The 17,720-nt window shown below is 43.8% G+C and overlaps 2 protein-coding genes and 2 long non-coding RNA genes across 4 annotated transcripts; 3 read left to right on the forward strand and 1 right to left on the reverse strand.

Annotated features, from left to right (window-relative positions):
* Positions 1-38: 38 nt before the first annotated feature.
* Positions 39-1,438, reverse strand: LOC125987119 (uncharacterized). Its single transcript, XR_007487895.2, has 2 exons — positions 1,197-1,438; positions 39-359 (listed from the first exon to the last, which is right to left on the reverse strand). It is a non-coding gene; the product is annotated as an uncharacterized lncRNA (long non-coding RNA).
* Positions 1,439-1,520: 82 nt separating this feature from the next.
* LOC125987103 (homeobox protein Hox-A2a) lies at positions 1,521-4,353 on the forward strand. The gene is made up of 2 exons (XM_049751215.2): positions 1,521-2,929; positions 3,341-4,353. Exons 1-2 carry the CDS (start codon positions 2,578-2,580, stop codon positions 4,069-4,071), a joined length of 1,083 nt encoding a protein of 360 aa, XP_049607172.1. The 5' UTR covers positions 1,521-2,577; the 3' UTR covers positions 4,072-4,353.
* Positions 4,354-4,507: 154 nt separating this feature from the next.
* hoxa1a (homeobox A1a) lies at positions 4,508-8,727 on the forward strand. Its single transcript, XM_049751217.2, has 2 exons — positions 4,508-7,490; positions 7,940-8,727. The coding sequence occupies exons 1-2, from the start codon at positions 6,794-6,796 to the stop codon at positions 8,317-8,319; spliced, it is 1,077 nt and encodes a 358-aa protein (XP_049607174.1). The 5' UTR covers positions 4,508-6,793; the 3' UTR covers positions 8,320-8,727.
* A 2,647-nt stretch (positions 8,728-11,374) lies between these two features.
* On the forward strand, positions 11,375-13,857 carry LOC137839687 (uncharacterized). Its single transcript, XR_011085749.1, has 3 exons — positions 11,375-11,712; positions 12,789-12,893; positions 12,999-13,857. It is a non-coding gene; the product is annotated as an uncharacterized lncRNA (long non-coding RNA).
* The last annotated feature ends 3,863 nt before the right edge of the window (positions 13,858-17,720 follow it).

A 17,720-nucleotide genomic window follows, 5' to 3' on the forward strand; every position in this document is an offset into this window, starting at 1 on the left:
AATTCATACAAATTAATTCACATCAGAGTGCATATTTATTTTTATTGGGAAAAAAAACCGTAATAAGAATTGTTACACATTCGCCAAGCAAAGTAGTGCGTAAAAAGTCCACCCATAATTAAATACGCAGCAAATTATTTTTGTTTACAAAAATTTAGCATTAATATCGTTCAGAAAAATAACAGGGACTGGCGGTTACATGCAAAAAAGAAAAAAAGCTGCATAATTTATTTCCCTCTCTTCCTGATGAGACGTGAAGAAAACTCTCGGGTGGCCTGCTTCTTCCCTCCTCTCATCTCATCCGCGTGGGCACATCCATAATAATAAAAATGTCAGGCGCCGGACCCTTCAGCAAAGCCCTGCAAGTAGACAACAATATAAATGAGAAATCGTTGGAAAACTAATGTCCCTGAATATGTTTCAAGTCGGTCAAATGTGGCCAGAGAGGATACGAGCACCAAGTGAATTCGTAGCGAAAAGTCCAAATGTCTTCAAATGCATCGTTAGGATGATGGCTAAAGGGAATTAAATTACAGTTAGAATTTGTTTTCAACGTTTAAAATGAAAATGATTCGGGGTAAAATCCATTTGAGTATTACTTTAAAAAAAATGTTCCAAATAGAAAATGTAAACCCTTTTTTTGCTCATGATAAAAAAAATGCATTCTCATATAGTGCTTCCCCCAAAACATTTTTTTATTGTGCAAATATATTTTTTAAATCCTCGATCATGTCACCCCCATTAAAAAAAATCATTTTCAATCTGAATATGATTGATATAACAGGGCATTAGCAGCCATGACATATGGTGAGCAGGGAACCCTGGAACAATTGAACCATGGTGTGTCAAAGCTGGACTTGTGCATTCGCACGAGGCACTGATTTGACCCATATGTGCCACCTTGGCTCCATTTAAACCGAAAGTATAAACCCTGTTTTGCAATATATCCACATCCGTGTGATAAATTATCAAATCGCTCTTGTTGCAATACGTGTAGGCTCACCAGGAAAAAAAAGCCTCCACCCACTCCTTTCGTTACACAAAGCCTGTGCGTAATTCCAAACTTCCCTATGGCAACCATCCCCACACTAAAGTGCTTCGATATGTGCAAAAATATCTCCATGTAAGTTTCTAAATCACGTTCCAGTTAGAGATAAGCCCGATAAAATCCAGGTGAATACATTCTCGATACTCACCCGTGGTGTGTTCACTGCCTTCCCCCCGCAAGGAAATACGCACACGCCTTGTCCGATTCTTATTTATCTTTTAAAACATCCCTCCAGCGACAGCTCGGGCTAGAAGGAGCAGAAAATGGTTCTAATCTGAGCGACCAGTGTTTCTCGCCGCTTCCTGGCTGCATTTGATCCGGGGGAGAGTTAGAAGCCTTAAATGTGTTGTGAGGGCACCGAGCTGTCAGACCTTTTGGCGAGTAAGATTGATCGCGCGCAGGCTTCCAGCACTCTTTGTTTGGTATATAAGCAACAAACTGAGAGAGACCTACACCACTTCTTCCTCTCTCGTATACTCACCAAGTCATATTTTTCTTTCGATGGAAATATACCTCGGTGTGTTTAAGGGGGGTGGAAGCATTCCAAAAAATGTGGCTTTCACAGATGACTTTGGAAGGACAATAAAGCAAAGTCGCAGCAGGGGAGAGACGTTCAGTAATAACGGAGCAAATTATTCGTTTTTAATGCTGTTGATGACCATTTTGGTCATTACTTTTATAGCTTGAAAGTACACTGTGGACGCCTTTATTGCATTTACAGGCATTTAAAAGGTGCTAATAGTACAAACAAAAATTAGGTTAGCTGCAAAAGGACATCTGTTTAACATCGTGTTTGCACAAAGGTGAAAATGTGATTTTGTGTCAAAACGTGAGTGTGCATATTTTGTTCAAATGTTATGTTGCGTAATGGCCTAAAAATGTCACTTTTTTTTTTTTTTTTTTTTGCTGCTCGTCTTCCTGTATTTCTCCATAGACGTCAGACGTACAGGATTCACTGAAGAAGTCTTAATAGCACTTTTGGGGTATGTTGAATGTGTGAGCGTGTGCGTGTGCGCGCGCGGGTGTTGGGGGCGTTCTCGCCTGACATCCTCAAACAATACGAGAAAGAGGAGCGCACGAATCCGCGCGCCCTAAGCTTGGGGTCCTTCCTTGTAATAGTGAGAGTCATCCATTCTTAAAAACACACTTTTTTCGGGTGGGGGTCTCTTCTCAGAGTGGCGCGCGGTCGGGAGGATAAAGATGTAAATAAAAGTGGCACGGCTGAGTGAGGCAGCAGCAGCAGCAGCAGACTTTTTGGATCAATCAGGCAGTCAGTGGCTTCTTTTGATTAAAGCCCAAATTGTCATTGGGCAGAGGTAATCATGTGACAGGCAACTCGGTCCAATTTCAACCTTGTCTCCATGAATTCAATAGTTTCATAGTAGCTCGGTCTCCACACGGCCGTAATCACAGAAATAGGAAGAGGAAGCCATCACAGGAGATTTTTTGAATGATTTTCGTCTTCGCTTGGCCATTGAGTTCGTCGACAATAACGCGTGCAAACTTTCCTGGGCTCGCAGGGAGAGGAGATGAATTACGAATTCGAGCGAGAGAGCGGATTTATCAATAGTCAGCCGTCGCTTGCTGAGTGCCTGACATCTTTCCCCCCTGTCGCTGATTCATTTCAAAGTTCATCAATCAAGAGCTCGACACTGATTCCTCCTCCCTTCGAGCAGACCATCCCCAGCCTCAACCCGGGCAGCCATCCGCGCCACGGCCGCCCGAGACACAGCCCCGACGGATGCAGCCCGCTGCCCACCGCCTCACTGCCTCCGGAGTATCCGTGGATGCGGGAGAAGAAAGCCTCCAAGCGGAACCACCTGCCCACGTCCACCGCAACCACTTTATCTACTAATGGGCCCGTTTGCTTCTCCCCAAAAGGTGGGTTATGTTATTATTGGCTTTTTTTTTTTTTTTTTTTTTTTAGGAGGGAGACATTTATATTATTGTTCAAATGCGATATTTTAGTGGGTCGTGGGGAAGCTTGCAGAAAAAGTTTGGTTAAAGTTTGCTCTGATTTATTCCCCCGGTCACACTTTTGATGTGTGACAGTAATGAAGAGTGATGGAGTTCCGTTGCCGTGGAAGGCAGTTGCAGCATTCATTAGTGTCCCACTCCCTGCGTGGAGCTTTTTTTTTTTTAAGTGTTTACGTCCACGCTCATGCTAGATAAAAACAGGCGAGACATTATAGATTTTTTAGCGAATATCTTAGCGTGCATTTGTTTTTCTCCAGCCACTCTTATCGCATATATTATTCCCCCTTGTGTAACGGTTCCTTCCCGGTTCTGCAGGCTCGCCTGAGGTCGCGGAAGGCGGAGGGATAAGCGGCGGCTCCCGCCGGCTGAGGACAGCCTACACTAACACGCAGTTGCTGGAGCTGGAGAAGGAATTCCACTTCAACAAGTATTTGTGCCGACCCAGGAGGGTGGAGATCGCGGCCCTGCTCGATCTGACCGAGCGGCAAGTCAAAGTGTGGTTCCAGAACCGGCGTATGAAACACAAACGGCAGACGCAAAGCAAGGAGAACCACAACGGGGACGCGGGGAAGGGTCCCGGCGGCGGGGAGGACGGAATGCACAGCGACGATGACGATGAGGGCCCCCCGTACGAGCAAAGCGGGGCCCTGCTGGAGAGAGACACTTTCTCCTTTCACAACAACAATCTGGAATCCACGCAGCAGGTCCACAATAGCAGCTCGGCGAGCTTTGCTGCTGCACCGCTGAACAGCAATGAGAAAAATCTGAAACATTTTCCCAACCCGTCACCCACTGTTCCCGGCTGCGTGTCAACAATGGGCCCAGGCTCGGCATCCGTGCCGGACAATGGCGACAGTCCCCCAGCTTTGGATGTTTCTATACACGACTTCCAAGCTTTCTCGTCGGATTCCTGCTTGCAACTCTCCGACGCTGCCTCGCCGAGCTTGTCTGAATCGCTGGACAGTCCCGTGGACATTGCTGCAGATACTTTCTATTTTTTCTCGGAATCTCTAACAACAATCGACCTGCAAAATCTCAATTATTAACACAAATCAATCAGTTTTTCTTTTCGGGCTTAACTCACGTCTTTGTATATTCGGCGCGCATTTTATGGGACGGTAAGGATGAACGTAAATCACGGATGAGGACAGTAACGACCATAAAAAATTGATTTCTTTTTTTTTTTTTTCGGACGGAGGGTGAAAACTGTTACGAGTGTGTGTGAAAATTCAACAATATCCGGCCTATATGGAAACTGGTCATTTTTATTTTTGTATAGCTTCCAATGTCTTGACTATTTTTGTTAGAATACAATTAACTTGCTACAATCTTTTGTTTCGTGCTTTGAGTCTTATTAATGTCGTTTAATTAATTAATTAATTATTGTAGAAAATGCGCACTATAATACAATAGTGGAGATTATGCAAATTGAACAACAGGTTGGTAATGAACATAAATAATCTAACTGGTGCTGAAGTGTGTGTGCATATATATATTTATATATATATGTATTTTATAATAATATATATAAAATACAAAATATTTTAAACATTGAAAAACATTTGGATTTCGCATGGCCAAGCTCTTGACACGGTGCATGCTGCAAGCAAACAGCCGAGCCATGTTTGCCTCCAGGACCTCATAAATCACCGCTGTGGCATGAATGGGACGAACATTAAGGAGCCCAATTGTGACTTAATGTTCACAAATACAAGCCCACTTACATTTTCGTGCGGGTTTCCCTGATATCTTAGCTTAAAGGGGGCTGAGTCTATCCACGCGTTGGGCAATGATTCATTTTTATGGCCTGTTTAAACAGGCTGACTCTCCTACAACGGCTCACTGGAGTTGCATGTCTGTGCAAGCTGCTCACTTCCCGAGTGGGGATCAAATTCAAACCAGACCGCTAGGATAATTTATTAGATGTGCCCCTCGAACGTATATGTATCATTTTCATTATTTTATTATAGTTATCATTATTTTCCAGGATTATTTTCTTAAGCCGTCAAGTGAAATATTGGGATTCGATATGATGATTATGAATAGCTTTGCTCTATTGCTTTGCACTTACGTTGACTTATGGGAATCGTTTAATAGCCCACTTTGGTTCAATATCGGGATGTAACTTTGTGCGTGAAATCAACAACCACCAGTTGCATCGATCGATTTTATAACACGCAGCTCATCTGTGGCAAAAAAAAAAAATCAACAGTATATACGCTCTCTTTTGTGTGTTTAAAACAGATGTAGACTCGGGGAAAAAACAGCGGTGGGGGAGCCCTGCAGTATTGGTGTCCATAACCAAATCATTCCGAGACAACGCGTCTTTTCTGTGCACACATGTGCTCACACAAAGAGCACAGAGAGCTGCGTGGCCTGCTGGTGGCTGGCTCCTCTGACATGCACCATTCTCCGCGCCCACGCATGCTCTTTGCTGCAGATGGGATGTCAGAGGCGAGGTGGGAGGGGGAAGGGAATTAGAGTAGGCTATTGACTGCTAGCTTTGCTTACAAGTTTACGTCATGCATTTAGGAAAATGTATGAACATATATACTATATAAATGCATAAATATTGCATCTCACTACATTGTTCTATATTGTTACTATAGATGTGCTAGTTTGTGCAGTTGCACCGAATTGTGATATGCATGACTTCATATGTTACGTTTTTTTTTTTAGATGTTGCAATCTTCACTGAAATATTATTTTCATTTTTAGGTGTAATGCTACATTTGACCACTGAAGGCGCTCATTCATCCCAATGGATCCCCCTCATTCACGCCCCCTTCTCCCCCTCCCTTTTTTTTTCTCTCAGTCAAGAGCTTGCCCTCCGGTCTGCTCCCACTCCCACTCACTCCCACTCTCTCTTCCCACCAGACAATCTCCACAACCATTAATTTATTTCCCCAGCAGCTTCATTTGATGAACTTTTTAACAGGGTAATCAAGCCACAGGGTATGCACGAACACCACCGCTGGCCACGCATTATCACTCCATTTGATCACGCCATAATGAATACATACACCGTGTAAGTTAAGTCAGAGTTGACCCTGAGAGGAAACTGAATTAATAGCACATTCTATTAGTGAATCTCGCCGTTTCCTCAACCTTCCAGCAAGTCTGATATGCAGATAAATGTGACCCTAATGAGAAAACAAAGTCATGAGAGCAACGCCATTATCCTCCGCTGGCTTCTTTTGGGTGTCAATGGAGTGAAACATTTGCCCTCTCTGCCCCGCTGTGACAATATTTGCTGAGTAAATCCCTCGCAGTGTTAAAGCGTGAAACATTTGGCATCGGAATGGGACACTGATAGCCTCTGGCAGTGACACACATTGACACATTCATTCATCCAGAAAAAAATAGTTCCTCTCTTAGAATGACACGATTTAATGACATCACGCATGATTGCCTCCCCTAAAAAAAAAACGGCTTGTAGCCTACCTGGGGTCAGAGTGCACACCTCCGCTTTGGAGCATCCCCGAGCGTCCCGTGCATGCAACCCCGTCCGCCGTCCGCCACTGTCTGCCACCCAGCTTCATTGTTTGCTCGGCCAACGCGTAAGTGCATGACGCGTCACCTTGATCGACGAGCGGCTGGAATTTAAATAGCCACTCAAACAGCAATCTGTCAGCGGCTGAGAGGATAAGCTCAAGTGTCTCACTGGCTGACCCGGACCCACGTGACCACACCCGTTCATTGATGTTGGTCAATGCCCCCCCTTTAACCCCCCTCCCCGCCCTTCTCTTGATATCAGCGTATAGGTAAATGTTGGCACGGTCACTCGGGGTAAGAGAGGAGAGATCAGAGGTGCTCCAGGCGATCCCTGGACTCAAACATGCTACAATGAGCACTTTCTTAGATTATTCCGTCATGAGCAGTGAGGGTGGGTCGTGTTCCGTGAGAGCTTTCCACCCGGATCACGGGATTACAACTTTCCAGTCGTGCGCCGTGACGGTGAACAACTGCGGCGCGGATGAGCGCTTCATGGCGAGCAGGGCTTCCCCGGACGACACTCCCCACCACCACCACCAGCAGCCGGGCTCCTACCAGTCCCCCGCTGGGAATCTAGGTCTCGCTTACGGCGCGCACCCAACCTGCAGCTCCGGCTACGGCGCGCAAAGTTTCTGCGCGTCCTACAACCATTACGCACTCAGCCAGGAAGTAGACTCCACCGCGGGGTTTTCACAGTGCGGCCCGCTCGTGTACTCGGGTAACCTTTCCACGTCAGTGGTGGCGCAACATCGCCAGAATTACAGTGCAGCCCCTATGGGTCAACTGCAGTATGCTCACCCGGCCTACGGAGGCGGGCACGAGCAAGCCACCCCCTTCCCCGGGTGCTCGAACCCTCTGTCTCCTCTGCATGCGGCTCACCTGGAGGGATGCTGCTCTCCTCTGTCCGAGGGAGCCTCTAATGCACAAACCTTCGATTGGATGAAAGTCAAGAGGAATCCTCCTAAAACAGGTGGGTCTCTTATCTCACCAAGCACTATTATGCGGCTATTTGGTTTACTTATTGACATGCACTTAATAAACATAAATATATGCGCTTCCACTATAGGTGTCAAATAGTTCCCATGCAAACATGCACGTCAAAAATACCACATTTCGAGGGAACATTATTTTTATAGTGTGGAGAATGATGACACACAAGTACAAACATGTTTCAATGAATGCCCTATACAAACGTGGTTTATAAATAGCTGCTGTATTTTTTTTGGCAGTTTCATGGCATTGTGCAAGTGTACCTAATGTTATGTTCTGTGGCATGCTTGAGACTGAGGGCATGGAATGTGATTATTAAATTCAAACCGTTTAGTCATCATATAAGATAGAAAACATAAATAACAAGTCATGTTATAATGTTATGTCCAATGTCTTCCCTAAAAAAATCCTACTTTTTTCCACCTTTAGGGAGGTCAGGTGAGTACGGCTACGGAAGTCAGCCCAACACGGTGCGGACCAACTTCACCACCAAACAGCTGACCGAGTTGGAGAAGGAGTTCCACTTTAACAAGTATCTGACCCGAGCGCGGCGCGTGGAGATCGCCGCTACGCTGCAGCTGAATGAGACTCAAGTAAAAATCTGGTTCCAGAACCGAAGGATGAAGCAGAAGAAACGAGAGAAAGAAGGGCTGCTCCCGGTCAAGGCCGTGACCTCTGACCCTGGCGAGCACCTCCAGGAGAAACTGGACGACGCCGCGTCGGAAAAGTCGGTTTCGGCTCCTTCAACTCCTTCCCCTCCTTCCTCCACGGTGTCCTCCACTGGGGCGGACCCTTACTGTTCTAATTAAAAGCCACTTGCCTCATCCCCAAAGCTAATAGCCAAACTCCTGCATTACCAAAAGTACATTTTGGAGGAACTCATGCACTTTTTGGACATGTAGGCAAAATGGACGGGCTCTAATTGTCTTTTCTATTGTGTATTGTAAATCTGAAAATGTGCAGTATTAACTTCTTTGGGCTGTACCTCAAATGTGCCAAAGTCACAACAATCATTATAATCCACATCATTACGCACATTGTGTGAAAGTCTTGTGTGAGAGTTGCATGGTGCGTTCACGGGTGATCGGGATGCTGAGTTTTATCAGTTTACCAAGGCACGCGTTGCGGGCTTCTATTTGTTTGTATATTTAACCAAGCACAAACGTTTACGGGTCAAACATGGGATTATTAAAGTGAGGTTATACCTCTTAAAAGTTTTCACGTGGTGTTAATTTTTCCTCTGCACGATGACGTCATATTTGTAATTTAAACCAGGAAGTACACACTTGAATGCACGCAGCCGTGCGCGCTCCCGTGAGATGTAATATTATTTTGCTGTCATTTGCGATGACAACCTTATTGAAGCAAGGGTAGAGGGAGGGCTGACGAAAAAAATAAAGAGTATTGATCCAAACATGGAGGTTAGGATATCGACAAGGATGCAGCCCCACTGGCCCTGTCAGCGTTTGCTCCTCAGCGTCCAAACTTGCGTGGCAGTGTCATCATCCACGCCAAGAGGGACAAGAGGGACGGTGAAAAGTTGCAGAGGTGCTTACGTCATCTTATTTAAAACAGATTTTATGTGCGAAAAGTCATATTTCCTCTAATGCTGCTGTCTCTCTTGTTTTTAGACCCTGCGTCTTTTCTCTGCCCCCCTCGCACCAGTCCCTGTTTTTTTACTAATTGTTTTAATTCCTGGCGTGCACCATGCGAGTCCATTCTCCCATAAAAGGGCAAAAAAACGCCCAAAGAAGCATGATTAATGAGCGTAGTTCACCTGAACCTGGATCCACCTGCAGGATTGGCTCTCTTGGAGCTGTGGAGACCTGCTGGGGAACGGGACGCAGCAAAAACACGCTACATTGTAAGTTCTGCTGCCTTTTGTTCTTCATATGAAAAATTTCCCCAATATATTGAACGCGGGTGATGTCCGTTTGCTTGGAAGTATTTGTGTGCTAATTGTTTTCACATGTATATTATTGTTTGTGCGGGGAAAAAAGAGGCAGAATTTTTTCATCATCTTATTTAATTCGAAAGACGGTCTGAACAAATTTTTCATAAACAATTTACATTAAATAAGGTATTTTTAAAACGGTAAGACTGCCGGGTACGCGGTTTCAAATATGATAATATTACGTGTGTTTGTTTTATATTTACGATTCGTATTCGTATAGAAATATATATATTTTTAAGAAGGAATTTGGCAATGTAATATCCTATTTTCTATTATTTTAAAGCACGTTTCCCCGTTGTAGGACTAATATAGTATTTAACTCGTTTTCTTAATCCGGAATGAATAACGTCATTTACCGAATTTGTCGCTACCTTTTTAAATCAAAATATATTTGGAAATATTGATTTATTTATTTAACATATTACTGTCATTATTAAGATTGTTTTATCATTATATAGTAACCAAATTGACTATATTTACCTCGCAGCATTGTTTATTTTGGACATATTAGTTCTCTCTTTGCAAACATTCCTCATTTGCTTCGTTGAAACTTGGCAAACAATTAAATTGCTTCGATTTCAGCATTATTTTTAAAAAATCTAACAGTATTTATATATATTTTTACAAATAAATACATGCGGTAATTAAAATAGCATTGCACCCGTGTTGAAAAAAAAGTTGAAGTTAAAATAATAACTTTGTCATCAGAAACTACTTTTAAGTATAGGCCTCGCTGAGTTCTCTCCGGGGCCCGTGGAGACAAGTGAGGGAATTGGAATCGCAGATGACCCCCCAAAAGAAAGCCTCGGGTCATCCCACGGTCACACTCTGAGTTTGTTGTCACAGCACGCGCACGCACAACACACACACACACACACACACACATACACTCAGGCCCAAACAACAGACCACACTGGTCAAACAAGCACCTGAATAGCAAGTCACAGTCCACCTCCGAGGACCTGTTTGACCAAAACACCACAGCAGACTTGATACGAGCTGTCCAACAGAAACTTTTTTACGTGCACTTCCACAACATGAGTGATGCAGCCGATGGTTCCCATTAGGCTCCACCAATAAACACGTACATGATGACAGATGAACCATTAAAGCCTTGGTGGAGGACTGATTAGAGATTGACTTGTCCTGTTTTTGATGGAAATGATGTAGTTTAAACTCTATATTTGGTAATATAGCTATCAAAGCAAAGAACAAAATTTTAAAATTAGATTTCAGTGTGGTGGAGATTAAGGTTTATTTTTTTTAATATAAATGCACCGCAAAACCTAAAATGTTGAATTGTTAATTTGACTTAAATTAAAAATAAAATTATAGTTTGTTATATAATTATTTATGCGTTTTACAGCGATAGTAACATTCTTTGAAAACGGTATATTGATTTTACGTTTTCACTGGTCACTTAATTAGGTACACTTGCGCAATATGTTACCCGAAAAATAAAGGCCAGAATAATGCAAACTTTATTAAATTATTATCTGGGTGACATTGTCTATCCCATTAGACGGATCTAAAAAGTAGCTTGTGTATTTATGTATTAGCTCAGTATATTATATATTGCAATATATTATTGCACCCTCAGTTGGAATAAATATTCGATACACTGACGGCAAGTATCAATATTTTACAACACGCTAAAGAAACGGGCAGTACTGAATTTCTCCCGTTCTGTTTGAGGGGGCGCTAAATACACAAATGGGTTTAAAGTAGACGGATGCATGTTTTTTTTTTCTTTAAAAGTTTTGGCGTTCAGTAAATACATATTTAGACCAGGGATGTGCGGTCAGATGAGGCAAGGGAGGCCACGCCTCCTCTCCCATCATGAAAAGGGGAAAAACAAATTCAATTGTTTTTATTATAAAATCGTTTTCCTTTTAATTTCATTAGTTTTGTATCATTTTGAACCAAAATCGCTGAATTTTTATAGTTATTTTAAAACCGAAGACGATTTGCTCGGAGGAGCCAACTTCCTGTCTAGCCTCCGCTGAGGATTGCGCAATCTCACGTTCTCCACCCTTATGGCAGGGGGCGCTAGTGATCCCGGGATGCTTCATGTGCCTACCTGTAGAATAAGAGATCTCCAGTTCAAATTAACAATGAACAGCTGAGGAGCAGTCGTCCATTTGTTTCGTTGTACATTCGTTTTGTTTTGTTTATTTTCCGTTTCTACATTTCGTTTTACATTGGAGGATTACAGGAGGTCATCGGTAAAGGAAGAGCAACTCCGGAGGTAAAAGGTTTGATTCGAACAACGGGACTTAGGAGCAAACGGAGTGGTACGCACGATCGAAAACAAATTTTTGATTCCATGTGCTTTATTGAGTGTTTTTATGTGTGAAGACTGCTTATATGAGATTTTACCTAAAATAGTTCAATTTAAATAATGAATAAGCCACACTAGAGCAGCGTTCCCCAACTTTTTTTGTGACACGGTTAGGTCCCGGACATATTCTACCGGGTGGGGGGGGGGGGGGTGACGTCAGTGCTGACGTCATTGCCTCCCCAGTCATGAACCTCACAGCACGTCACTGATATTGATATCATTGATATCAAATTCTGACAATATATTGATATCATAGTGATATTGTGCGCCCCATATAGTCACAATATATTGTATAAATAAAAATTCTGACAATATATTGATATCATTGATATCAAATTCTGACAATCGAATCATGAGTTATCCATAGAGCAAATCTAAAATATTTTTTGTTCATTTTCAGTATCAAGGGCAGTTGACTCAACGCACCAGCAGCTAAGTATAAATAATACATAAAGCACGCACTGTTTGTTTTCTTAGTCATCTGGGTCATGTTAATTTGCAGAATTTGAATTAAGGCAAGTGTCATTAGACTTATGCTATACAAATAATAATTGTTCATGATTAAACAGATAGATATAGAGATGTATATAATTATATAGATATATATTTGGTATTCTCAAAATTGCATCATGAAGACTATAATGTGTCCAGCTGTGGCTTGAACTTGCCAAATTGTGAGTGCCCATGTATTATTTAGCAAGGACTTAATGATTTCCATTCATCAACAATTTATATTCAGAAACAACCCAAATTGTGTTCAGTTATTCTCATCTTCTCTAATGGCGACCAAGTCATCGTCCATCTGTGGACAGCTAAATTACTTTTGCTCACGCTAGCAATTCTTAACACGCAACAGAAAGTTAGTCAGGTAGCAGTAGCAGACAGAAAAAAAAAAAGAAAGACCAGACAGAAGTCAGTCATCAGGGTTGTCGAGGTATTGGCACATGTGCGCTCATTGACCACTCCCCTGTTGTGATTGGCAGCCAAAATGAATTCCTCCATCGACAGACGTGCGTCTCAGTATGCCGATAAAGGCGGCCAGCCTATAGAGCCATTGACAGTATGATGGAGGGAGAGACGGGGAGAAGGTGATGACAAAGATGACATCATGTGACCACTGGCTTGCTCGCCCCTGCTGGACACCTCATTAGGTACACTTTTGCCATCTAATGTGTATGTATTATTTTTTTTAGGTTGTTAAGCAACAGCGGCAAGGCATGAGAGATGGAAACTAGCAGAGGATAGGTGTTAAAGGATGACTGGCCAGTCCACAACTCACCTTGTCGATCATCCCGCGCTTCTGGCAGAGTTGGAATCTTCTCCACCGAGCGCTCCTGCTCGGCCCGACGCGACCACACAAAGACATGTGAAGAAGGGAGGCCGCTTCATTATCAGGGTTGAGGCCCAGAGAGGCGAGAGGATGGCTACAAGGGCTGTGGCCTCCAGCTCCATCCATCACACACGTCCTGACCTTGGCTTGACCCAAGCATGGCAGCCAATGAGGCGCCCTCTTTCCCCTTCCAAACACTCGCACACACTTATCTAGCCGCGCATTGACATCGAAGAGATCGGGTGACACCGAGCGGAGGCCGCATGCTCTTTGTCGGCCGACGCTCTTTCGTTCCTTTGTTTTTGTACGTGACTAATGTGAGTAACAACACCTGACAAACAGGCTGTTCATCCTGTCTCCTCTCTCAGGCTCGTGCCCCCCTCTCTTTGTCACACAAAATAGAAAACAGTAGCAAGGTCCTCCATCTATCTCCATAGATTCCTATTGTGAGGAGACGACGTGTCATTTCGCCGACGAGAAGGAGAGCCCATTCAAGCAAAAACGTAGACTTGGACAGAGAACATAATGCTGAGAAATGAAGCACATGCTTTCTAAGGGCCACTAGGGGCCACTTTAAGAGATACAAAAAGACCCCCCCATCAGGGACGTGTGGTCAGAGGAGGCTAGGGAGGCTACTCTGCCATCATGAAAAGGAGAAAAACAAATTCAATTGTTTTTATTATAAAGTCATTTTCTTTTTAATTTCAATAATTTTGTATCATTTTGAACGAAAATCGCTGAATTTTTAGTTATTTTAAAACCGTGGACGATTTGCTCGGAGGAGCCAACTTCCTATCTAGCCTCCTCTGAGGATTGCGTAATCACACAGCTGCCTATGTTGACAGAACTGCTCTTTGTCTTTATGTCGCTGTTTAAGTGTTCAAACACTGTGGCTATATTAACTCAGTTCCGTAGTTAAGATGGTGTATGTAAGTAATAGTGTTGGCACGAGAGTAAACGAATCACTTCCTAAAGTGATTCGTTCTTTTTTCAGTTCATATGACTTCAACCAGCAGGTGTCGGTAATGTACATGGAAGCTGGTGCCACCTCGCTGTAAAACAAAACGAAGAAGAAAATGACGTAACTTCCTGTTTACGAACGAGTCAATTGCGTTTCTCGTTCGCCAACAGAACGGATCTGTGAGTGAACGAGTCAGTCAGTGAGTGATTTGCCTTTCCAGTTCATTGCGAGAACGGATCAGTGAGTGAACAAATTTGGACTTTCCCGTTCGCGAGCGAGTCAACTGCCTTCCTTCCCGTGCATCAACGGATCAGTCAGTGAAGGTGTTGCGTCTCCCTGTTGGCGCGAACTATTTAAATCAGAATGTCGATTTACGATTTGCCAAGGAAAGAAAGAACCACTCTCACCACTTCTTTTATGCACGTTTTCTCCAAGCTAACAGCTAACTTTATTGCATTAAGGCATGCGCCGTTATGCAAAATCGGGGAGATAATGCTTCTCTTTTTTGGTTATCTTGATTTTAAAAATTAAAGTCCCAATGAGCGTGGGCGGAGCCCCATTTCAACCCCTTACACTGAGTGCCAAGCAGGGAAGAAATGGGTACCATTTTTATGATGGTCACTGGTATGACCCGGCTGGGGGTTTGAACCCCCAACCTCCCAATCTCAGGGCGGACACTCTCCTCTTAGGCCACTGAGCTGGTAAGCACTGTAGTATAGTATAGTGGTGTAACACTTATAGTAGTTTTTAAATAACGTGTATGCATCGATACGCCTAATATAATCTCAGTGGGACCTAAGAATTTTGTCATAGAAAATTTGCCACAGTGGCTCATGAGCTGATCCATAAAACCATACATGTTCCAGGCAATGTAAGTGAAGGTTCCATAGTGTAGTGGTTAGTGCGCTGAGCTCTCACCCCAGCAACCTGGGTTCGAATCTCAGTGGGACCTAAGTATTTTGTCAGAAGATTTGCCACAGTGGCTCATGAGCTGATCCATAAAACCATACATGTTCCAAGCAGTGTAAGCGAAGGTTCCATAGTGTAGTGGTTACTGCGCTGAGCTCTCACCCCAGCAACCTGGGGTCGAATCTCAGTGGGACCTAAGAATTTTGTCATAGAAAATTTGCCACAGTGGCTCATGAGCTGATCCATAAAACCATACATGTTCCAGGCAATGTAAGTGAAGGTTCCATAGTGTAGTGGTTAGTTCGCTGAGCTCTCACCCCAGCAACCTGGGTTCGAATCTCAGTGGGACCTAAGAATTTTGTCATAGAAAATTTGCCACAGTGGCTCATGAGCTGATCCATAAAACCAGACATGTTCCAGGCAATGTAAGCGAAGGTTCCATAGTGTAGTGGTTAGTGCGCTGAGCTCTCACCCAAGCAACCTGGGTTCGAATCTCAGTGGGACCTAAGAATTTTGTCATAGAGAATTTGCCACAGTGGCTCATGAGCTGATCCATAAAACCATACATGTTCCCGGCAATTTAAGCGAAGGTTCCATAGTGAAGTGGGTAGTGCGCTGAGCTCGCACCCCAGCAACCTGGGTTCGAATCTCAGTGGGACGTAAGAATTTTGTCATAGAAAATTTGCCACAGTGGCTCATGAGCTGATCCATAAAACCATACATGTTCCCAGCAATGTAAGCGAAGGTTCCATAGTGTAGTGGTTACTGCGCTGAGCTCTCACCCCAGCAACCTGGGTTCGAATCTCAGTGGGACCTAAGAATTTTGTCATAGAAATTTGCCACAGTGGCTCATGAGCTGGTCCATAAAACCATACATGTTCCAGGAAATGTAAGCGAAGGTTCCATAGTGTAGTGGTTAGTGCGCTGAGCTCTCACCCCAGCAACCTGGGTTCGAATCTCAGTGGGACCTAAGAATTTTGTCATAGAAAATTTGCCTCAGTGGCTCATGAGCTGATCCATAAAACCATACATGTTCCAGGTAATGTAAGCGAAGGTTCCATAGTGTAGTGGTTAGTTCGCTGAGCTCTCACCCCAGCAACCTGGGTTCGAATCTCAGTGGGACCTAAGAATTTTGTCATAGAAAATTTGCCACAGTGGCTCATGAGCTGATCCATAAAACCAGACATGTTCCAGGCAATGTAAGCGAAGGTTCCATAGTGTAGTGGTTAGTGCGCTGAGCTCTCACCCAAGCAACCTGGGTTCGAATCTCAGTGGGACCTAAGAATTTTGTCATAGAAAATTTGCCTCAGTGGCTCATGAGCTGGTCCATAAAACCATACATGTTCCAGGTAATGTAAGCGAAGGTTCCATAGTGTAGTGGTTAGTGCGCTGAGCTCTCACCCCAGCAACCTGGGTTCGAATCTCAGTGGGACCTAAGAATTTTGTCATAGAAAATTTGCCACAGTGGCTCATGAGCTGGTCCATAAAACCATACATGTTCCAGGTAATGTAAGCGAAGGTTCCATAGTGTAGTGGTTAGTGCGCTGAGCTCTCACCCAAGCAACCTGGGTTCGAATCTCAGTGGGACCTAAGAATTTTGTCATAGAAAATTTGCCACAGTGGCTCATGAGCTGATCCATAAAACCATACATGTTCCAGGCAATGTAAGCGAAGGTTCCATAGTGTAGTGGTTACTGCGCTGAGCTCTCACCCCAGCAACCTGGGTTCGAATCTCAGTGGGACCTAAGAATTTTGTCATAGAAAATTTGCAACCCTAGGGTTAGGGTTAGAGCTAGGGTTAGGGTTAGAGCTAGGGTTAGGGTTAGAGCTAGAGCTAGGGTTAGAGCTAGGGTTAGGGTTAGAGCTAGGGTTAGGGTTAGAGCTAGGGTTAGGGTTAGAGCTAGGGTTAGGGTTAGAGTTAGGGTTAGAGTTAGGGTTAGAGTTAGGGTTAAGGTTAGGGTTAGGGTTAGGGTTAGAGTTAGGGTTAGGGTTAAGGTTAGAGCTAGGGTTAGGGTTAGAGTTAGGGTTAGGGTTAAGGTTAGAGCTAGGGTTAGGGTTAGAGCTAGGGCTAGGGTTAGGGTTAGAGCTAGAGCTAGGGTTAGAGCTAGAGCTAGGGTTAGGGCTAGAGCTAGGGTTAGGGTTAGAGTTAGGGTTAGAGTTAGAGTTAGGGTTAGGGTTAGAGCTAGGGTTAGGGTTAGAGCTAGGGTTAGAGTTAGAGTTAGAGTTAGAGTTAGGGTTAGAGTTAGGGTTAGAGTTAGAGTTAGGGTTAGGGTTAGGGTTAGAGTTAGAGTTAGGGTTAGAGTTAGAGTTAGAGTTAGGGTTAGAGTTAGAGTTAGGGTTAGGGTTAGGGTTAGAGTTAGAGTTAGGGTTAGGGTTAGAGTTAGGGTTAGAGTTAGGGTTAGAGTTAGGGTTAGGGTTAGAGTTAGGGTTAGAGTTAGAGTTAGGGTTAGAGTTAGGGTTAGGGTTAGAGTTAGGGTTAGAGTTAGGGTTAGGGTTAGAGTTAGGGTTAGAGTTAGAGTTAGGGTTAGAGTTAGCGTTAGAGTTAGGGTTAGGGTTAGAGTTAGGGTTAGAGTTAGGGTTAGAGTTAGGGTTAGGGTTAGAGTTAGGGTTAGGGTTAGAGTTAGGGTTAGAGCTAGGGTTAGGGTTAGAGTTAGGGTTAGAGTTAGGGTTAGAGCTAGGGTTAGGGTTAGAGCTAGAGCTAGGGTTAGGGTTAGA

The sequence above is a fragment of the Syngnathus scovelli genome, chromosome 19 (genome assembly GCF_024217435.2).
Source record: "Syngnathus scovelli strain Florida chromosome 19, RoL_Ssco_1.2, whole genome shotgun sequence".
Taxonomy (NCBI): Eukaryota; Metazoa; Chordata; class Actinopteri; order Syngnathiformes; family Syngnathidae; genus Syngnathus; species Syngnathus scovelli.